Genomic DNA, 22,438 nt, shown 5'->3' on the forward strand with positions numbered 1-22,438 from the left:
ACTAACCGACAATTAGGTCTCAGTGTTACACGGCATAGCTGATGGTTAATCATCTGCTTCATTCGCCAAGATAATATAGTCGGATGGGTCTTTTCTCCCTTGACATGATTTTCAGAGGAGTGCTCAGAAAGGGGCAGAAAACCATTCCCACAAGATGATGCATCAACCTTGGACGCAATCATCGCTTTTGTTTCTTACATATCTGATCCAAGCTCACTCGGATTAGGAAGTCTCTCGTGAGAGAGGGTATTTACGCCGTATTGATAAGATAGAAGTCTTAAGACAGATCATTGGGGGCGATTATCCACCTCAGGGGTATAACTCTGCATTAGCAACCACCAAGCAACCACCAAGGATGCACGCAATTATGATGTTGCACCTTGAAAGTTTACATATGTTTAACTAGGGAATGATATTCGTATTAAGAACAACATCTTGTGTCCTCGCCAACTTTTCAAGCATTGCTATATAATTTACCAACAGTTTGGCTGGTGGATAAAGGCAATTGAGAAAATAGGTTGACCCAGTGGCACAAATAACATTATTCAAACGCTTTCGAGCTGCTCCGGCATTGTATTTCGATGTTGATGAATTAAGTCAAGAAGAGAGTTCCGTAGCACCAAGCCTTCTCTGAACTTATCCTCCAAATCTCGTCCAGATACCTTCATTTCCAAGGAGAGTGCTTCATACCCATATGAACACCCCGGGACAAATGAAATATTCGCCCGGGACCCTAATAGTTTCGGGGTACGTAACGATTAGAGGTCTATCAGGCTGTGTGCTACTCGAACACCAGGGCTTGCATTTTCGACGCGCTGGACCAAGCTGGATCAGATGATTCAGGGAGCACAAGAACGTCATATCGATTTATCGACGAATAGTACTCACGAGGAGGAAGTTAATGGGTGACACTTCGCGAAGACAGAGCATTGGATGAAAATTGGCCTTGGGATGAGCTATCCTGAGGTATATAGAAACGAGATATTCTCACTTCATCCTCGAGCCCAACCCAAGAATAACCTTTGAACTTTATATCACAATGACACATCAAGTAACCAATACCGTTTTTTTCATATTTCGAATTTTTATCCTCATTGTTTTCTGTTGCGGCAGATAATACCTTGCCCATACCAAAGCGGTTCATCACCAAGCATAATGACGATGGAAACGCGATATTTGACACGCGACTCAACGATGAGTTACCCGAGACCGTCCTCTCGACACACGTCTTCTACCTCGGTTACGTCACTCAAGGGTTTCCCGTTGATCTCGAAGACAATACAGACATAGAGACATATGGGAACTACATTAGCAACTCTCCAGGGCTTGGTGTCCCTGGAGGTTCGGTGCTCCGGTTTGTTGACTTCCCACCCGGTAGATCAGCCATGCATCGGACACTGAGTATAGACTACGGAGTTGTGATTGAGGGTGAGATGGAGTTGGTGCTCGACTCGGGGGAGAATTGAAGCGAGGGGATGTAGCAGTCCAACGTGGGACAAAGCACCAATGGGTCAACACAGGTGAGGAGAAATGGGCTCGAATGGTGTTTGTTCTTCAGAAGAGCAAGCAGCTGGCAGTGAAGAGTTAAACTGGAGGAAGATCTGGGGAGCTTGGGCGATGGGTTGAGACCATCCGTCTGAAATAGACTTGACTTGGTGGGCTTGGTTTCAAGGCTGATAGAAGAAGTGCAGATACCTAGAAGGTGAAGGGGTACCTTTCAAGTCGAGGCCACTAACACTATGGGGTAATTAATCACCAATGCCGGGCAAATAAGATGATATTGATTATCAGACGGCGATAAGGGTCCAGATCTGTCCAGACTCCCAGGCAATAAAGTGTGTCCACCTGATACATTTCAAGTTAGCGTGTGAGTGATCAAGTGAGCTGCGATGTGAGAATGAGAGAGAAATGCTTATAGACCTAGCGTTATCTCACCTCCCAAAAGGCCAAATAATGATAACTAGTGAGTGTAAGGTATTTGGAAAGATTGTATAAAACTGATTTGTCTTTATGAGATGTGAAGTAGTTCAAGGCCAGCTGAAATAGTACCTACCAACTTGAATAATAAAGGGATCTCTCAAGCCCGCACGTTGAACCCCAGGGGTTAATAAGGCTAGGTTAGAGGTCCCGTCTAGGTAGTTTGATAGGTGATGCAAGGGTGATCGCGTGGGCGAATGATTCCCCCAGCTCCACTTCTTCGGAGCGGGCAGCCCCTCAGATGAGACGGGCCTGCCGCAAGCCCAGTCCTAGCGGACCCGTGGAAGCCCAATGTCAACCCTTTGGACCAACTAAACTTTCTAATAACTTACTCCAATCAACAAATAATTCGGCACGACTTGGTTCGAATCACTTCTAAAAGGTTGCTTGTCTTCAGTGCGACGCTACATCATCTTCGCATCATCTTTTAATCACCTTAAAAGTACGTTCAACTCGCTACATCTCCGAGACCTGACTCAGTACCTACTTACTATCCTGGCTATCACCGAGCTACCTATCTATCATGCATCATGCGAGTTAGCCTTGAACCAACCATTTTCTAATCGCATCTGATATAGGTTCAAGGAATACCACCGCCGACAAACGCCGCACTCGAACTCGGAATTTCTTCTTTTACCTACACACTCCCACAATACAAAACTCGGGGCCCATCCCCTCGACCGAAATCATCAACCCATGTTGTATTAGACGAGGGCTACACATTTCCAATCACCCCCCTCGTTAACAACCGAGTCTTAATGAGCTATCATGGCCAGCCCTTCGGGTGCTTCAGGCCAGTTCGCCTCTGAGGCTGCCAGAGACTACAGTGCTCTTGTGTCGAGTAGTTCTCCGAGCTCACATTCGTTGCATAGCGATGACGGCCAACGCGAAATCGACCAGAACGACCAAGACCCAGACCAATATCACCACCAAGATAACGCACAAGATCCAATATGCCCTTGGCGGAATCGTCGCTTCCATCACCAAGAATGTTCGCGATACTTCGACTGCCCATCCCACACCATCGAGCGGAGTCTATCGGAGAGTGGTTCAGGAGACCAAGAATCCACCCATAGCTCGCATCACTCTCGCACTGAGATCGAACGAGATCAGTCTGGAGCACAAACTATTCGCTTCTCAAACCAAGAGCTTGCACAAGTTGGGATCACTAGAGATAATGTCCCAACCCCAGACTCGGACCATGCGAACGTTGACAGAGATGCTGCCTATATTACGAGCGATCCTCCATCGAACCAAGCTCCTTTACCCCCCGCAGTTACCCAGGAACCAGGTCAATCTTCGACAGGTACACCACACACTTTACTATCGACATACCCCGTGAGCTACTCTCGTGACACGCGGTTCGAGCAACCTGATTCTCAGAGTGTTGTCCCTAGCAACCCGGATCAGAGAGCTAGGTCCAGCCAACGCGTAACCGCACCAAACTCACAAGGGGCACAACGAGCGCACACAACTCCATCCCGAGAAAGAATGGATGCACCATTACCATCCCCAAGACCTTTGGAAGAGGCACTCCCACCACTTCCGCGCTCTGCTCGCCAGTCAATATCGTCAGATCAGCAACGCCCAAGATGGCAGCCGGATAATGAGGTCACATATTGCCCTATCTGCCATACGCAGTTTAGTTTCTTCATCCGCAAACATCATTGCAGGTAGGTCGAGATATATCCAGACAACATTTGATTATATATGCTTATCGGATCAGGAAATGTGGAAGAGTCGTTTGCAACGCCTGTTCACCGCACAGGATTATCATCCCCCACCAATATATTGTACGACAACCTGGCTCCGAGGCAGCCGTCCATCAATCACTGCTTGTTGACGGACTAGGAGCCGGATATTTTGATGTGAATGACATGTCAGGAGGTGAACGGGTGAGGCTTTGCAATCCTTGCGTACCAGATCCGAATACAGCGCCCCCGCAAAGCCCGAGTCCACAAGCAACTCTTTCGCCGCGAACTTCTCACCAGAGGTCACGAAGCAGTATTGGTAATGCCTATGGAGCACTGCAGTCGTCTAATCGACATGGTGCAGTTTTCGCGCCCGGCACCGGTGGCGACCCGTACAGATATCTCTCTCTCAGGACGAGGAGTGTCACAATGGTACTTTGCCTTTCTCTCACTGAATTTTTCCATAAACTGACGTATCACTAGGGCTCGGCGTCATCTGGTTCTTCTCCTGGTCCTACCTATAGAAGACGTAGTGGAGCGCTCCAGTCGCGTTTTGACCGAGTCCAAGCAAGTGGCCAGGCTGCTTCGCCATCTTCATATCCAGAGCGCTATAGCTCACTGGGAGAATCATCGACCAGGCAGCGGGAACTTCCGCCTACGCCACAGATTGCCGAGGAAGATGAATGTCCTGTTTGTCATCGCGAGCTGCCGTCCCAGAGCTTGCCAAATGCTGAGGAACTTCGTCAGTCACATATCACGAAGTGTATCCAGACTCACAGCGCGTATGGAACGTTGGGCGCTGGTGAGGATGGCGGAGCGCCAGCTGTACCCCGGTTGACAGGCATGTATTGTTATTCCGCAACGGAGAAGGATTGCATCGATGATGCAGAGTGCACCATTTGTCTCGAAGAATTCACTGTTGGGGATCAAATGGCACGTTTGGAGTGTCTGTGCAGATTTCATAAACACTGCATCTCGTCTTGGTTCCGTAAACATCCCGGACGATGTCCAGTTCACCAGCATGGCTTGGGTTATTAAGGGAAGAGGCGTTTATTGCATACGAGAATGGCGTAACGGATATGGGACTGGCCACTTTTCAGCATTTTCTTATGTCTTAGATTTGGTTGAGCACTAGCCACTGTGCCTTTGTTCATTGCAGCGTTTGAACTGGAATATGGGTCATGTAGTTGTGCAAGAAGTATTGGATATTTTAATACGATGTGACGAAGAATACAGAAATACTCATGAAATTCACTCCATTGTAAACCATTGTGTCAATAGCCTGCTTTTAAAGTTGATTCCTTGATCTTGTCACTGTGTTTGGTTTTATGAGTCTATGCTCGTTGCTATGTAACTCAGTATCCTTACCTATACCAAACTCAAACGTTATAACACAGCCAAAAAAAGCTTGGAAGTGACGGGCTACGTAATACATATGCAGGTAAATCAAGGCGTTGCTAGTCTGATGGTCACATCAACGCAAGTCACGTTGGTCTCTGATGGAGCATGAAGAGTTCACATCTTACAATCATGCAATGCTTGAACTTACGAAGGCTCTTGATATCCCAATGATATAGTGAAAGAGAGGTCGAATAAACATACTTTCAACGCTCTGCCTGGAAAGCCTCCCTGCCCCATGACCTCAGCAGTTTCTATGAGACTAAGTTTGAGATATGGTCTAGATGACTCTACATACAGAAATTATGCCCTTAAATAGGAATTGTGAAACTTCAATGTTCTAGAATGAATAGTATGTTGTGAAGCATCTCGGTGAGTCTTACCCTCTTCCTGAGTCTCATGATTAACTTTTGCTTCTAGGCTTTCGCTATGACCCATCACTGAGATTCATCACCTTCCGCGTTGTCTTGCCACACCGTTTGATGAATTCTTCGTATGTCATCTCTTCTTTCGAAGTATATCGAAGTCTAAGAACACTTGTGATCAGTTGTCTCAACTCCTCTATTCCATGACGTGGTATGATCTCGCGCTTGTCCCCATCTCGCACATTGTACAGTATGATGCGTGGTAACTTTCCAGACTCTGAGCCTGAAAAGTAGGCATAAACGCAAGCATGTATGACATGTTCGTTGGAAAGGCTTAAGACGAACTTGATCTCCCATATTGTTCGATTATCCATGTCGTCATTGCTCTCGGTTGCGGAATTGTTTACAATATCTGCTCGACCACAGAGTTGAGTTTCTTGGCCATCGATATAGAATTGCTGCTGCATCTCAACTTCAAAATCCAGCTTTCGGGCAGAACCCACCAGCTCACTATCAATTCGACGCCGAGCAAGGCTGGGGTCTTCGGGCTTGATCCAGTCATACTTGTGGTCTTTCATCTGAATCACGCGCGGTAGATAGCCCGAGAGACTCGCTTCATACTCGCAAGCTTTCCGGCAAAGCCAAGCAACAAGCTTCTCGGGGCATTTTGACAAAGTTTCATCAACCTCTCCTTTACTTGGTCGTCCTAGTGACCTTAATGTTCCGGCTGTTGCTAGTTCCAGAGCTGCGGCAATAACAAGGCCATTGATGTCGCTAACAGACTCATAGAACCCCCTTTTTAGATCCGAGGGTATCACATTTCTTATGTTGATGTGTTCATGGCGAGGGAGAGGAGGCGCTATCCTGTCTACATGAAGATGGCGCTCGACAATTTTATCAAGAGCATCGCCCTGGACATACCGCGTTATTTCACGGGCTCCGCAAGATTTTGGAAGCATAAGCCCCAACTATAGGGGGCGTCCAGGTAGATCAGGTTGTGGAATTTTTGTTCGTCTCGTTGTTAAGTTGACTATCTTGGCGGTGTCGTACAGAGAATCGAGGGACACACAAGGCATCATCTTACTCTCATCATTGTGGACCAATTCGAGTTGTTGCAGAGAGCGCGTTAGAGCCACAAAAGCTTCGTTGGGACAGCTGTCATCTGGCAAGTCGCGGCCGAAGAACTCGAAATAGGAGGCATCGATGCCAAGAAGAATGACAAGTTTACGCTCTCGACCCTTGAACTGATGTATCGTAGAGATGCACAACTTTCCATTGATCACCTTGTCGTTGAGAGGTGTTTCCTCATCAGGAGGTACATGTATCGGCAAATCATAGACCTGAGTCAATGCATTTGTAAGTGCTTGCAACGGTCCTCTCGTACGAACGGAGGGTGCTATTATCACGCAGTTCTCAGGCTTGTAACGTTTTACTAGGGGGGAAATCGCTCTAGCCAATGCCAAACTGTCCTAAATATTGCATCTCAGGACAATGGGCTTTGGACCACGCTTCGGGCTGGAGATGTACTGCTCTCCACCGAGGAAGACACGGTTGATGAACTGGACAGTCGATGAGGACAGCCTGAAACTGTTGCCTAACTGAACTTCTGCAAAGGGATAGGGACTGATTGGGCCTAGCACCTCAGGGGCCAGAGTCAGATAGCGAGGGTCAGCACCGCGAAAGCGGTATATCGATTGGCGCTCGTCGCCGAGGACGACTATGCGCGTAGGCTGGCCTCCTTTCCCAAGGTTGTTGGCCCGGACAAAGCACTCGACTAGCCAGAAGGTTTCTGGATTGCAGTCCTGAAACTCGTCCGGTACAATGATGTCGAAAGGTGTTGAGGTCCATCGTGGAAGTTTGCTGCACTTATCGATATTCTCCAAGAGCTTGATGAGTGCTCCATCACTCGGAACCACTTGTCCAAGGAGGACACCCGCCATGCCATGGAAAGTGTACACATCGCTATTGTGGTACTTGTTCAGACGATGAGATGTTTCACTCTGAAGTCTCTTTGAGAAGAGAATACTGCCAATTATTTTATCAGGGTGTGCAGCCGCAATAGCTTCTATGGTGGCGGTTTTGCCTGATCCGGGTCTTGCTGATACCACGACATTCTGGTCAGCGCAGAGTTTTGCGATCCTTAGTTGCTGAGACGATGGTTTGAAGGCTGGTTTTGTGCCCACAGACTGGAGCCAGCTGTGATTTCTGGTGAAGAACCGAGATGAGCCGATTTGGCGAGTATAATATGACTTTTACCGTATCGTTAGCTTGACTTCCTCTGGAGCAAGTATAGCGATACTCACTGTTGGCTGTCGAAACCAGGCTGAGAGCAACAGATGCAATATTTTGACTCGTACTATAATATTGATGACATCTCCATATTTATGAAAGGCGACAAGAACTGCTGCAACTGAAGAAAGTCCCAATACGGTGACTCCTGGTATGTAAGTATGTAGCAATCGGCACACTCCTTGGTCTGATTAGTTAGATGATTCATGATGCATTTCGGATTGTCTATCGATTGTTGATTGTTCTGGTCAAGAAAGGGAACATCTTAGGGCCGCTGTGCTAACCTAGTACATTACCTAACCACCAAACGATTGACTAATATAACTAGCAAACAAACTGCATTGCTTTATGTTCCACCTTCAACCTCCAAAGCGACTCCTTAGATTTTATCCAGAAATGGCATTATTAATCTCTTTATATCAATGAGACAAGACGTTGACCCAAGTTCACAGGCAACAGAAACTGGGAAGATGCATCGAAAGGCACGAGACTAGGGTATCCAGCCCAATAGAAATGCTGATGGCGAAAGCGCGGCAATCTATTGGGGATCCCCTCGTCATGTTCTGGGTCACAGTAGTGTGAACCTAGCGTTCAGGTCAAGCAGAGTGGCTGTGCAGATGCAGCTGCAGGTGAGGGAGAAAGGAAGGCTTTGAATGCAAGGTGACAGGAAGTGGAACTCAGCGAGGCCAAAACAGTGTGAGTTGTTGCAGAGGACTGGCGGTTTTTGTGTCCTCGGCACAGTATTTCCCTACTGTGATGCACAACGAACACGCGATACACTCACTGCCTCTCAGTATTACAGACTTGGAGGCGAGATTGCACAGCAAGGAAACGGTTTCGTCAAGATGAACCAGTCAGATCACAATTGCGTTTCTGGTATCGAGTTGTGCCAGCAGATGGTTTCATGTGGCTACATATTATGTTATGGAACGAAAGGGACACAAACCATCACAACAGGAGCCACGAATTCACGTCTCATCAATAAAGTCAACCCCAAAAAAACACACCAGCTGGAAATTCCGAGCTACGTAACCAACTTCAGCCGTGCTAGCAGTAAACGAAGCAGGGGTTCCAGGGACCTACACCAAACCAAATACAGAAAAGAGTCCTCTGCTCGATCTTGGAAACCCCAGGATCCTTGTCGTCGAGGGTTCCGGCCCACTGAATACTTCCGTCACAAGCAAAATTGAGCTCCCCCGGACCATCAATTACGTAGGTCGTGTCTAGTTGCTCAGCGCGGCAGGGATAACTAGCCAGGGAGTTTGGTGATTGGCAGGGGAGGGAGGGACCTAGGGAGACTTGAGAGCCTTTCTTGGGATGGGTTGACTTATGAGAACGCTATTCACTGGTATCTAACTTTTGCAGATAATACCTCAGTGTTGCAGTACTCGGCTCAAAGCATTTATGTCTCTGGAGGCACTGTAGTTGAGAAACAGTCTTGAGCAGAGTTGATTAGCTTTGGAAGCTCTACCTGTGTTGCGGATGAAAGGATAACTGCACGAACAAGAGAAGTGGTCAATTACATCCACTATTAGTCTACAGATGTTGTTTCATAGTACCACGATACTTTTTGCAGTCAGTGAATGCTGATCATCATCGATACGGTGCCTAGGTGCCCTGCCGCTCGCTCGCTCGGCCCGCAATCAACACCCTCTATTGAAGCTCAGGCACCCCCCTCCAACTCCACTGTATCCGATCACTGGCTCTAGCTTGCAGCCTCTTAGCCTGGTTGCAGCTGTCTACAGATGTTGACTCCGCTTTCTGCTGATAATGATCGAACTCTCTCGGCTGCTTCAATTTCCCTTGTTGAGCCACAAATTAGCTCCCTCCCACTAGCGAGAGTAACTTTAAAATGACACTGCCATATATAGAGTCATGTGCTTGTTGCCAAGTACTTACTTGGTACCCTTTATCAGTTCACTTTCCAGTGCCTCGACGATCACCGCAAGCTTGGAAAGAAGCCACTCAACCGGGCTGCAATTGCGTCTGCGGGTTGCACCACTGGAACAGCCCAGGCCCAAATCTTGGTCTTCCATGTCTTGTCTCGTCTTGACTTGACTTGTCTCTTCTTGTCATCTTCTGCCAGGATTTCTTCCACCTTCCAATCCCTTGGCTTGGTTTCTTACATACCTCCGATCCTTCCTTTCCAGGTTTCCCTCTCTTATTTCAACTGTTCCCTTTTTCTTTTCGACTTCCCTTCTCGGATTCCCTTTCGTTTTCCATACGACCCCTCCCTCTGCCGTCTCAAACAAGCTGGTGTCTCCAGCTCCAGCTAGGCACGTAATCCACCTAGAGGCAACCTAGCTCAGCTCAGCTCCAAGGTAGTCTGTGTCCAAGCTACCAGCTACCAGGCTTTCAGCTGGCTACACGGGCATTCGCAACCTCACCACCAAGTGAATCGGCCAACGCCATTACGACGGTCGTTCGGAATCGGCCTTATAGTTTGAATGCTTCGCGACGGTGCGTAGAGTTTGAAATACGCCAATTGACGACTGCGAACCGCCCAAAACAGACCCCTCGTACCAGCACGTTCCAGCAGCAACCGCAGCAACGCTGCACTACACAACGTCATGTCTACCGCAAAGGAAGCTGATGAGCTGAAGCAGCAGGGTCTCGTCGAGGCTGCTGCAGACCCTCAAACAAACGTCACCGCAGACGATGCCCAAAAAAAGATTGTAGAGTCCTCTAGGAATGCTGGTGTCGCTGCTTTCACATTCGATCCTGATGCGAGCCCAGAGCAGAAGAAGGCTCAAGCCAATGCCGTATGCCCCTTTCCTCTTGAAATCGCGACCTACAGCTAACGCGAACCATGCGCAGGCCATCCCACCTGAACTTCAGCAAAGTAGGAGGCCCAAGGGCGCCGCAATTATCACCGACGTCGATGACGGCACCGGCCCTATCGAAGATCTGCCAGAACCAAGCAAAGAAGGGGCCTTGGATGTAGCCCGCGACGAGCAGGGCAAGCCGCTCGCGGATGGCACTGACCCTAAAGCCGAAGAAGCCCCCTTCTCGCGAACAGGATGGGCTCCTCGACTAGGATGGCCAATTGACGATGCTACCGAACAGGAGAGTCTCCTCGATCACGCGACATGGGTCGAGGGACAGCTTCCGGATACCCTCTATGGTGGTATGTCTCAATTCAACTATATGCGCATACAGACCACTAACAAGGGCAGATTGGTACCACAACACGGGCGTCATCATTTTTGCTTGCATCTCCTCCTGGCTTGTAGCTGTCTTTGGCGGCGGCCTTGGCTGGATCATCATCATTATGGCCTTTTGCTCGACCTACTACCGAACGTCCCTGCGACGAGTGCGACGTAACTTCCGAGACGACATAACCCGCGAGATGGCTCTTAAAAAGCTCGAGAACGATAACGAGTCCCTCGAATGGATCAATTCATTCATGGTCAAATTCTGGCCCATTTATCAGCCCGTTCTTGCTCAGACCATCATCAATTCAGTCGATCAAGTTCTGAGTTCTGCTACTCCGTCATTCCTGGACAGTCTCAAGCTCAAGACCTTTACTCTAGGCAGCAAGCCTCCTCGTATGGAGCACGTCAAAACTTACCCCAAGACTGAGGATGACATTGTTATGATGGACTGGAAGTTCAGTTTTACTCCAAACGACACAGCCGATATGACCTCGCGCCAGCTTTCAAGCAAGATCAACCCCAAGGTTGTCCTCGAGATCCGCATTGGCAAGGCCATGATCAGCAAGGGTCTCGACGTCATTGTCGAGGATATGGCTTTCTCCGGTATCATGCGCCTCAAGATCAAGCTGCAAATCCCCTTCCCTCACATTGACCGTGTCGAAATGTGCTTCCTGGAGCGACCAACAATCGACTACGTCTGCAAGCCCCTTGGTGGTGATAACTTCGGTTTCGATATCAACTTCATTCCTGGTCTCGAGAAGTTCATCCTTGAGCAGATTCATGGCAACTTGGCCCCGATGATGTACGCGCCCAAGGTCTTCCCTATTGAGGTCGCGAAGATGCTGGCTGGTTCTCCCGTTGACCAGGCCATCGGTGTCGTGGCAGTGACTCTCCATGGTGCTCAGGGCCTGAAGAACACCGACAACTTTGGTGGAACCGTTGATCCTTACGCCTGCTTGAGCTTGAACCGACGCCAGGAGCTTGCCCGAACTAAAGTTGTTCATGATAATTCCAACCCCAGGTGGAACGAAACCCACTACATCATTGTTACCTCTTTTAACGACTCGCTGGACATGCAAATCTTCGACCACAATGATTTCCGCAAGTCAAAAGAACTGGGTGTCGCTTCTTTCCCTCTGGAAAGTGTTGAGGAGCTCAATGTTCATGAAAATCAGCGGTTGGAGGTCATCTCTGATGGCAAGGCTCGCGGTGTTGTTTCGTGTGATATTCGCTTCTTTCCTGTCCTTGAAACCGTCAAGAACGCTGAGGGACAAGATGAACCTCCACCTCCATCCAACCAAGGTATCCTTCGATTTACTGTGGAACAGGCCAAGGATCTGGATGGTACCAAGAGTCTTGTAGGATCTCTCAACCCTTACGCGGTTATGTTCTTGAATGGTAAGGAAGTCCACCAAACCAAGAAGTTGAAGCGTACCAATAACCCTATCTGGGACAATGGTTCTAAGGAGATTCTGATCACGGATCGGAAGAAGGCTAAGCTTGGTCTTACAATCAAGGATGACCGTGATCTTGCTGGAGACCAAGTCCTTGGAAAGTACCAGATCAAGCTCGATGAGATGCTTGAATGTATGGAACAAGGCAAAGAATGGTACAACCTGCATGGTGCTCAGACTGGCCGTGTCAAGATGATGGCACAGTGGAAACCAGTCGCTATCTCTGGCGTGGCCAGCACTGGTGGCTATGTCACCCCCATCGGTGTGATGCGTCTCCATTTCAAGAAGGCTACTGATCTACGAAACTTCGAGGCCTTCGGTAAATCGGATCCCTACACTCGAATTCTGCTCTCTGGTATTGAAAAAGCACGAACTGTCACCTTCCGCAACGATCTCAACCCTGAATGGGACGAGGTACTTTACGTGCCCATCCATTCTGCTCGCGATAGACTTGCTTTGGAAGTAATGGATACAGAAAAGGTTGGCAAGGACCGTAGTCTGGGAATGGTCGAAGTCTTCGCCGCCGACTATGTCGTACAGGACGAGACTGGGGAGTACCTTGTCAACGACAAGAAACAGCTCCGTGAAGATGGTCTGCGTCTGCATGGCAAGGGTATCGCCAAAGGAGTTCTGCATTACACTGTTGCCTTTTACCCCTGTCTCAATGTCGCTGATCCTGAGGAGGAAGATGAGGAGGAGAAAGAAAAGGAGAAGGAGAAGGAGGTAGAGAAGGACAAGGATTCCTCCTCCGGTGAAGAACAATCACCTACCCCGCAGAGATCCAGCGAAGCCGGTAAATTCAACGCCAGCCTCGACAAGCCAAAGGAGAACCAGCTGGAGCCGCCTACGCCCACAACTGTTGGACGCCCCTCGATCGAAGCGCCCAAGGGTCCCCGTAAAATCCGATTGTCTCCTGAGGAGCTTCTCAGGTATGAGAGTGGCCTGCTCATCTTCAGACTCATGGAGGCAGAGATGCCAGAAAGCCATGGACTGCTGGAGGTTCTTGTAGACGATATGGCATACCCGTCCTACATCTCTTCAACTGCTCGTAGCAAGCACCACAAGTTTGAAGAGATTGGAGATTGCTTTATTCGTGAGCTTGACTTCTCCCGACTGACACTTCGGGCTCGCAAGAAGGGTGATGACCAGGATGACCTCATGGCCTCGCTGGCTGGCAACACCCTGGAAACTCTTAAGCAATGCCTGGTAAGACTGACTTTGGATCTCACTGTGTAGACATGAAAACTAACTAGCCTCTTTAGAACAACCCGACAACTCTGAAACTGAAGAGCGAAGATGGGCGCCCCGCGAGTGTTAAGGTCAGCCTGAAGTACATCCCGGTTAAGATGCAGCTTGACCCGAGCGAGAGTATCAATAACATGGGTACACTGCGCGTTGATGTTCTTGATGCTACTGACCTTCCCTCAGCTGACCGCAATGGCAAGAGTGATCCTTACTGTAAGTTCGAGCTCAACGGCCAGGAGATCCACAAGACCAAGGTGATAAAGAAGACCCTGAATCCCACATGGAATGAATACTTTGAGGTCAATGTACCCTCGAGAACTGCTGCACAATTCAAGCTCTCTGTGTGGGATTACGACTTCGCAGACAAACCTGACTTCTTGGGTGCTGCCGACATCAATCTCGAGTCTCTGGATCCTTTCAAGCCATCGGAGACCAAGTACATCCTTGATGGCAAATCGGGAAGCGTACGCATCCGACTCCTGTTCCGACCCAGCTATGTCCAGCGATCACGACAGGGCACATCCACTTTCGGCAACACTTTCTCGTCTGCTCCTGGTCGTATCGTCACTGGTGTTGCCGGAGCGCCTCTCAAGGGTGGTGTTGCAGTTGCGGGAGTTGTTGGCCACGGTGTTGGTAGGGGAGCTTCGTTCCTCCGCCGTGGCATCTTTAACAAAAAGGACAATGGGGACATCATCGAAGAAGATGGTGAGGCGTTTGAACCTCAAGGCTTGAGCTCTAATGGTACCGCAAGCGCCAACGGTGGTCTCCGCCGGTCACCTGCCATCAACGAAGAGGGCACATCACCTGGAACTCGGCCTTCTACAAGCAACGGCCATGTTCGGGCAAAGAGCATTGGACAGTCATCAGTCCATAGCGCTAACCCCGGAGCTGCACCAGGAGGCACTGCTTCCTTTACTGTGGTCGAAGCAGCAGGTTTCCCTCCCGCATCGGATCTGTATATCGTCATCACGCAGATCAACCCCAAGGAGAAGACAGTGGGCAAGACCAAGCACTTCAAGTCTACGAATGGTCAGTGGACCTTCGGCGATACATTCAAATTTCCATGCTCGCCCGACGCACAGTTCAAGATCGAAGCGAAGGGACAGCACACTTTCAGCAGTGATGATGATCTGGGCGAGCATGTTTACTTTGTGGACGAGTCAGGCTCATCTGCCGCCAAGGAGCTCACAGTTGGCAGTGGAACCGTGACACTGAAGAGCAGTTTCCAACCAACAGAGTCTACCCTGGTTCCCGACAGTCCCAAAGCCCATCTTCGCCGAAGCTTCATGAGCAAGCGGGATGGGCGAACCAGTCGGGAAGTAACGCCAAACCCTTAAGAAGGAACGGTTCATTAGCCGGGTTATGACAGGGTATTTCATTTCACATGAGTCTTGAAGCAATTGAGACATTATACTTGGCCTTTCCTTTCAAGTGCTTGTTTCTTTTTGTTTTTCTTTTGTTTAATTCAGATGCAAATCTTAGGTAATATCTGGGCCGGCATTGAAGAAAGGAGACAATGGGTTCTTTCACGAATCGAGGAGGAAGCTTCTGCCAAGAGGTGCAAGGCATAAATTGGTATGTTTTATGTCAGTGAATTGGTGGGAGTCAGTGAGAGTGATATCCCTTGATTGATGGTTTTCTTTGGCGTAAATTGGATGCGAGGGCAAGGAATTGAGGAGCCTGGGGAAACTTGGTCAGAGACTAAGAAGCGATCAATGAACAAATAAAATGCTTATTTTTAAATAATATGTAACACCCTACCTATCCATTTCTTTAGATGCTGTAAAGATTTACAATACTGCCTAGTGGTACGTACCTGTAGCTTGGTTGCTTAAAGCCTTGATAATCAGGCATTCACCACCAGCCCACCGTCCCGTCACCTCGAGCGTCACAGTCACAGGAAAAGGTACGTACCGAAGTTGGAGGTGGCATTCAGTTGACGCGCGCAACGGAAGCTGCCTGAGCCTCAGCTTCCTTGTCTGGAGCTTCAATTCCCACTTCCACTTCCGTTTCCGCTTCCGCCTTCACAGCATCCATCATCATCCACGCACGTCGACGTCAACGTCAACAACACCAATCTCGATCACGATATAACGAAGACATCACGACCAGGGAAAAGGCTTCTCTCCGCCCTTTGCACGCCACCGAAGCTAGGATTCGAGGCATACAGCTCTAGGACGAAGGATTACAAGACGAGTAACTTCCTACTACTGCTTCTCTTTCAATAGATCCAAGATGGATTCCCTTGTTTCGAAATACAGCCGACCGGCATATGAGCAGAATGAGCCTTTTGAGGACCAGGATGAGCTGCTGAATTCTATGGGTGATCTCTCGCTCAAGTTTGCCATGCCCCCCGTTGCTCAGGTTCGTACCCTAGGCGTAACTTGGCTACTATGAATATTATACTGATTGTATCATTGTAGCCCTCATCATGGCTTCGCGCTGCCACTGATGACCGATCGAACCCCAACTGCCCCATTAAGATCGCCCACGGAACCACCACGCTCGCTTTCCGTTTCCAGGGCGGCATCATCGTTGCGACCGACTCCCGAGCCACTGCTGGCAACTGGATCGCCTCGCAAACCGTAAAGAAGGTCATTGAGATCAACAGCGTCCTGCTAGGAACCATGGCCGGTGGTGCTGCAGACTGTCAGTACTGGCTTGCCTGGCTCGGCATGCAGTGTCGCCTCCATGAGCTACGACACAAGCGTCGCATCAGCGTTGCCGCCGCCAGCAAGATCCTCGCCAACCTCGTCTACAGCTACAAGGGAATGGGCCTCAGCATGGGCACCATGTGCGCCGGTGTCACCAAGGAGGAAGGCCCTGCTCTCTACTACGTCGACAGCGATGGTACTCGCTTGGCGGGCAACCTCTTCTGTGTCGGCTCGGGTCAAACATTCGCCTATGGTGTTCTCGATGCCGAGTACAAGTACGATCTGTCGGATGAGGAGGCTCTGGAGCTTGGAAAGCGAAGTATTCTGGCCGCCACCCACCGAGATGCTTACTCTGGTGGTTACATCAACCTGTACCATGTCAAGGAAGAGGGCTGGGTGAAGCACGGCTTCAACGACACTAACCCCATTTTCTGGAAGACCAAGCTTGAGAAGGGCGAGTTTACCAACGTGACAAGCGCACTCGATTAGAGGGTTCTGGATTAGAAATGAAGATGCTGCCAACCTAGGAATCGAGACGTGCAGACAGATGTAGCCTGGGTGATAGAGGTGGCTCTTACGCGTCTACAGGATCTGAAATCCAGAACGACCGTGTAATATATCCAATAACGGCTTTGTCCTGCCAAAAACAGGTATCCTAAACTCCAATACCTAGTAGTGATGTCTACATAAAGTCAAATAAACTATAATACTATACTATACAGCATGTCATGCCAACACCGCTCATGCTGGTAGCATACACGGTCCAAATAGTCTCACGATTTTCTCATGAATTCTCAGGAGTTGAGCCCTTGGTGTCTCTTCTCACCCACCCGTCAACCCCCAATATCCCGTCCCCGACTTCAGGATCCATGTACCATTTTCCAATGCCCGTCACGGTCAACTCGGACTCATAGCCAGCTTGATACATCTCCATACCCGTCCAAGCAACCATGGCTGCATTATCTGTACAAAGCTCTATAGGCGGGGCAACAATCTGTATGTCCCCAAAGCCCCTTACAGCCAACATAGACCGCAGGACATGCATAAGGAATTTATTGCTCGCCACTCCACCGGCTACAACTAGTGTCTTTGCAGCTCGAAGCTCTGGCTTGTCATCGAGGGCGATACATAATCTGCCTGCGAGGTGTGTAAAAGCTGCCATCATAGTATGCTGTGCCAGTGCCCGGCGTTCAGGTAGAGACATGGAAGGGCGGGAGGTTGCGAGATCGTGAACGTGTGTGTAGATGCTACTGAATGAGAATGCAAGTTTTCTAGTTTGTCGAAATGGTGTGGGGATGTTCCACTCATACCCTGTGGACGGAGGAGTCATCTCTGCGGAACGGGAAGCTGGTGGTGTGAAAACAGCCTCATAGGCAGAAGTCGAGCTATTTTCTGGTGGGAAGGCAAAAGCTTCAAGGAGGCGACCGTACATGACATGCTCGCTTGCTTCGAAAACCTCGGGAGGTAGGATATCGCGAGCTGTTTGGTCGAGAAGATTGCCAACAGCAATATCGCCGCTTGTAGCAACGATAGAATGCTCTGTTAGACCTGTTGAGTGAACGAGTTGAGTGTGTCCGCCTGAGACAAGTAGGGACAGAAATGGAAATTCTGGTCCCTCTTTAGAGATTACCTCCTCGCCCATACTCATTCCCAGAGCCCGAGCCAGTCGCGGCGTCAACGCATGAGCCTGCATATGATGAACGCCCACCAAGGGGACACCCCAAGCAACAGCCAGTCCTTTTGCCATATCCAGGCCGATTCCTAGATTCGAGCGCATCCCAGGCCCACGAGTCACCGACACAAAGTCCGGAACTTGCCTTCTCACCCCACCAGCATCACAGGATTTCTGGCTATCGCCTTCAGCAGCTGGCAGAGTGTCTATTGCTCGACGCACAAGAGGTGCTAAAGCTTCACTGTGGCCCTTGGCCGCTACAATTGGGTGTATACCCTTGAATGCGCGGTTATCAGAGGATATGCGCTCATCGAAGAGGAGTTCAGTTGATTCTGGTGTATGTCGAAGAACGGCAACGCCCGTATCATCACAGGATGTCTCGATGGCGAGGGTTGTGAGATAACGAAGCCTTTGAGGCCTGAAGCCAAGGAGCATGCCCCTGTGACCACATTGAAGAAGAGAGCGCATCTGCGCGAGAATCTGGGGGTTATTGAAGGGTAATGATGGACAGATCTGAAGGCATCCAGTTACTTGATGTGAAGTTATTTTGGGCCACGGCCCCAACACGGAACGGCCCCATTCATCGGGCAGAGTGGGGGCCCGAACAACATCAAAGACGGATCTTAGTCTACTAAGTTGAATCATGACTATCATTTCTAAACATCAAGCAGATATAATAGAAGCAGAGATGAGCTAATACATTCAACTGATCTCTTTTGATAACTAGTAACTAAAATACCGTTCAGGGTTGAATATTCCACGACGCCCTTTCCAATGCTTTCATGTTAGATGCATATCTAAATGCATCCCATCATTAATCAATTAATAGGTTGATAGTGAACATCCTCACACCCAATTCACCCATTGGCATTTACATCCTCCGGTCCCGCCGTCGAATCCGCCAAATTTTTCGTCTCCTCGAGACCTTTTGTTGATCCACGTGCCACCAGCTCCTATGTCGTTGGCCAGTAGCTTAGGGTTCTCTTCATCAATCCTCTGTCTATCATCGATAGGCCAGGCCCAGACAAACTTTTTCCCTGGGTCTCCTCCATGTGTATCCATCGTTAGTGTCACCGGGTACGGCATTGTTCCTGGTCGAATCAGCTCTGGTGATCCGTCGATGGCGCCTTGCCCAGTAGGATCAATCAGCTTCGATGTGTTGGCAGCCAGTGTGCGTGTCCAGATTTGAACGAGAAAACGTGTCTCGCTCCATGTCGCGATGAAATCAGCCTCTGTCTCTCGACAGCCACCGTCCTCATCTAGGGGGATGTCTCCATCCTTGGTATCATTGAGAACCGTTACCGACTTAAGGAAGATGGTCCGTTTGAAGTAGGTGTAAAAGCCATAGTGCTCGGTCGGAAGTCCGCGGTCGTAGAGCCTCACTGGCTGCTGTACCGGCTGTGGGAGCAGGACAGCTGGTTTGGATGCACCATTCTCGTTGAGATCAGGGGATGGGAGCACTTCAGGAAGGCTAACATTCACGTCCAATCCTTGCCTTTTGGTCAGCTCTTTGCGGCTACTCTCCTCGACAGAATTAACCAGACTGATGTAGAAAGGAGTCGCCTCGCCACCCTTTTTATCGGATTTGATATTGTCAGTTGTATTTCCCAGAAACCACATCTCTTGGAATTTGGGTGGACTGGGACTGGGCTCAAAGTCGGGCGCCTCCCGTGCTCGGATAGTGTCTCCTGCATATGCGGCACCGCCCATACCTCGACGCTCCTTCAACGAAGGGGGCTCTTCGCCGGGAGTTTTCCAATCATTGCGGGTACTGTTGTCCCACTGGATCTGCAGGATAATGGTTGGCTGGTCAGGCTTGTAAGGCTTCACCGAGTCATGCTGCTCCTTTGGTAGAGAACAACTCCACATGGTTGATGGCTCAGTACATCCACTCCTCGCGACGGTATTGTCCGGTCCAACGATTGTCAAGTCTCCAGTTGGCATGGGTGGGAAATCCGTCAAGTTGACCCAGATTGATGGCACTTCGTCCGAATGCTTGGGGCGTGTCAGAACAACGCCTAAAGTGATCGAAAGAATGATAATGGCAAGAAGAACTCCCAGAATAATCATCCAGACGCGACGGCGCTGTCGACCCTCGCGTCCAGTCCGACCGAAGCAACCCCTCTCAGGAATACATCCTCGACCTCTCCAGAAGCCACCAAGGCGCCGAGCAACAGCCTCTTCCTTCTCGTTGCGTCTTCTTTGGCGCTCTTGTTTGGTGGCGTGTTCGGCTTGGCCATGGGAGTATTCACGGGGTGCAGATGTGCCCAGCGGTCGTGTTGGGAGAGGCATTTGAGAGAGACGCAGTTTGTCTCGCGGGGCCGGAGTGAGTGGAATATCAGTTAGTTGTTCAGCTCGTTGGGATGACATGGTAGAGGAGAGACCAGGAGACACAGGACCGGGTGAGGGGGGGAACTGGCTTTGAAGTGGGTGTCCAGGCGGGAAAACAGCCCTGTACCTTACTGGAGCAGCCTGGCTCTTCTTTTCGGGAGGCGAGTATGCAGGCAGCTGTTCCCCGGTACTTTCTTCTTCTTCTTCGGTCACAAGTATTCGTGGTTTTTCTGAAATAGATATGGTTTCAGGAACGGGGGATGCCCTTGCAGTTGAAGGTCCAGATTCACTCTCTTGGGTGTGCTCAAAACGGGGAGATGGTGTCCTGCGTGGCGTCGGTTCCTTGACAATTGGTGTTTGAAATGAGCCAGGAGCCAAGCTCGGTGTAAGATATTCTCCTTGAGGAGGCTTGGTCTCCTGCTTGTTCCACCATTCATCCCCTCGGATAGTCTTTGGTGAGTCAGTGTACACCTTTGGACTGGTAGTGAATGTCAGTCTGTTCTCCATAAAAGGAGTGACAACATGATGATCCCACCAGCCACGGGACTTGGATGCAGCACTATCAGGCGTCAGTGCTGATGTCTTTGCCCTTGCTTGTTTGTGTGGGCTCGAAGTGCCATCTTCTTCAAATAGTGTGCATGGCGTACCGCCATCAGAGTCATCGGGGGTTCTGCCTCCGAGTTCCAAGCTGATGAGCCTCTGATGAGCTGATTTCTTAAAGTTTGCTGGAACCGCAGGCACGGGTGGAACATTGGCGGCCGTTGTCGTGCCGGGAGATGGAAACTGCGAATAAATGCTTGAGGCATATCGAATGGTGCTGAATGAGGAAACGGTGTCGGGTGTATCAGGTGACCACACTGACTTCTGCTGAACTGGAAATGGAGATAGGTTTGAAGAAGAAGGGTTTCGAGGCAAATACGGTTGTGCTGGAGCTTCAATAGGTGTCGGAGCGGCGTCATACCGGGAAGAGTTGCCCGCTTCCTCAGATGAGAGAGCCAGACCAATGACGATGGGTCTATCATCCGGCGAGAGCTTATTGTCTGGTGTACGTGCTGATTGAGCTGGCTGGGCTGATGACAGCGGCGAAGCAGTTGCTGGACTTTGGTCCTTGCTCTTCTTGAACCAATTCCAATTTCCTACTGAAGCTGATGTTGGTTCTCCCTCCAATGCCTTTAGAGCAGCAGCATCTACAAATTTCCCAGCTCGTCCTGCCGGCGTTGGCATGTAGTTCTGGCGGCGAAATGTTGACATATCCGTGATGAGCTTGATGCCTGCCTTGGCATTCTGGACCTTCTGTCTCTGGCGTGATTTGACCCGGACAATTCTTGCAGCAGAGGCTCTTGATGCACGTCGTGTTGAGGGTTTGGAGTTTCGAGTGGACACATTCAGCGGAGTTGGAAAGACTTGCTCCCCAGCGTCGATGGGCGTGATAGGCTCGTCATCTTCCCAATCCTCCCACTCTTCTCGACGCCGTGGCTGGGCTTCGGAGTACGGCGGTGGGTGTACCGGGGCTTGATTATGAGTATCGTTGTTCATGATGTAAAGACTAGTCTTTGAATAGAGAAAGGGAAGCAAAATGAGAAGGAAAGCTAACAGTATCTAGTGTTTAGACATGTATGGCTGGCGATTGAATGGAAATTGTATCGTCTGGTGTTTGTTTTTCCACAGATGACTATATCGTCGTTGTTTGGATGAAGATTCAGAATGTCAAAATCTTGGCTGTTTAGATGATAGTCTGTTGTTGGAAGCAAACGATACAGAAAAAAAGACAGTTAGTATGTAGTAGAACAAAGGAGAGAATGTGAACAATAGGATGTGACAAGAATAGCTTGTTCACAATCAACGACCGACAGCGACAATAAGAAGCCAAAAGAGAGAATGAAAAGACAAGTTTATCACTTGAGGGTGAGGAGAACGGATAAAACTACGACATTAGGGAAGTGAATCAAAGTGAGGATGCGGCCGATAATAGCACCTCGAGCAACTGCATGCTGCAGTGTTGTTGCTTGTGGATCTGAAGATGGTCCCAGGTAAAAGCACCAGGATCGAGCAGAGCCAAGGGCGCAAAGCATCTTGATTGGACTATAATGAGAAGCCCGCATCGATTCGATGCATGGCTAAATAAAGCATTCGAGGTCCAAACGTTGAACAATAGCTCATAGGCTGTGGATTGAATGACCTGGGGCAACCGAGAGTGTGGAATAGCC

The 22,438-nt window shown here is 49.6% G+C and overlaps 5 protein-coding genes across 5 annotated transcripts; 3 read left to right on the forward strand and 2 right to left on the reverse strand.

Moving 5' to 3' along the window:
* Positions 1-1,039: 1,039 nt before the first annotated feature.
* On the forward strand, positions 1,040-1,937 carry FOBCDRAFT_258399 (uncharacterized protein; the record flags this gene model as incomplete). Its single annotated transcript, XM_059611223.1, has 2 exons — positions 1,040-1,051; positions 1,137-1,937. The coding sequence occupies 2 exons, from the start codon at positions 1,040-1,042 to the stop codon at positions 1,464-1,466; spliced, it is 342 nt and encodes a 113-aa protein (XP_059463677.1). The 3' UTR covers positions 1,467-1,937.
* Positions 1,938-2,285: 348 nt separating this feature from the next.
* Positions 2,286-4,918, forward strand: FOBCDRAFT_217916 (FYVE zinc finger-domain-containing protein). Its single transcript, XM_031176313.3, has 3 exons — positions 2,286-3,650; positions 3,704-4,100; positions 4,152-4,918. The coding sequence occupies exons 1-3, from the start codon at positions 2,746-2,748 to the stop codon at positions 4,704-4,706; spliced, it is 1,857 nt and encodes a 618-aa protein (XP_031047446.3). The 5' UTR covers positions 2,286-2,745; the 3' UTR covers positions 4,707-4,918.
* A 575-nt stretch (positions 4,919-5,493) lies between these two features.
* Positions 5,494-8,194, reverse strand: FOBCDRAFT_290124 (P-loop containing nucleoside triphosphate hydrolase protein; the record flags this gene model as incomplete). The annotated part of the gene is made up of 4 exons (XM_059611763.1): positions 7,789-8,194; positions 6,959-7,627; positions 6,463-6,895; positions 5,494-6,399 (listed from the first exon to the last, which is right to left on the reverse strand). Exons 1-4 carry the CDS (start codon positions 7,926-7,928, stop codon positions 5,494-5,496), a joined length of 2,148 nt encoding a protein of 715 aa, XP_059464438.1. The 5' UTR covers positions 7,929-8,194.
* A 2,096-nt stretch (positions 8,195-10,290) lies between these two features.
* Positions 10,291-16,717, forward strand: FOBCDRAFT_237927 (uncharacterized protein; the record flags this gene model as incomplete). Its single annotated transcript, XM_031176315.3, has 8 exons — positions 10,291-10,482; positions 10,538-10,847; positions 10,897-13,535; positions 13,592-14,893; positions 15,057-15,149; positions 15,425-15,480; positions 15,803-15,938; positions 15,998-16,717. The coding sequence occupies 8 exons, from the start codon at positions 10,291-10,293 to the stop codon at positions 16,715-16,717; spliced, it is 5,448 nt and encodes a 1,815-aa protein (XP_031047448.3).
* A 295-nt stretch (positions 16,718-17,012) lies between these two features.
* On the reverse strand, positions 17,013-21,757 carry FOBCDRAFT_178695 (glycoprotease family-domain-containing protein; the record flags this gene model as incomplete). Its single annotated transcript, XM_031176319.3, has 2 exons — positions 18,753-21,757; positions 17,013-18,413 (listed from the first exon to the last, which is right to left on the reverse strand). Exons 1-2 carry the CDS (start codon positions 21,480-21,482, stop codon positions 17,013-17,015), a joined length of 4,131 nt encoding a protein of 1,376 aa, XP_031047452.3. The 5' UTR covers positions 21,483-21,757.
* Positions 21,758-22,438: the final 681 nt, after the last annotated feature.

This window comes from Fusarium oxysporum, chromosome III, assembly GCF_013085055.1.
Source record: "Fusarium oxysporum Fo47 chromosome III, complete sequence".
Lineage (NCBI taxonomy): Eukaryota > Fungi > Ascomycota > Sordariomycetes > Hypocreales > Nectriaceae > Fusarium > Fusarium oxysporum.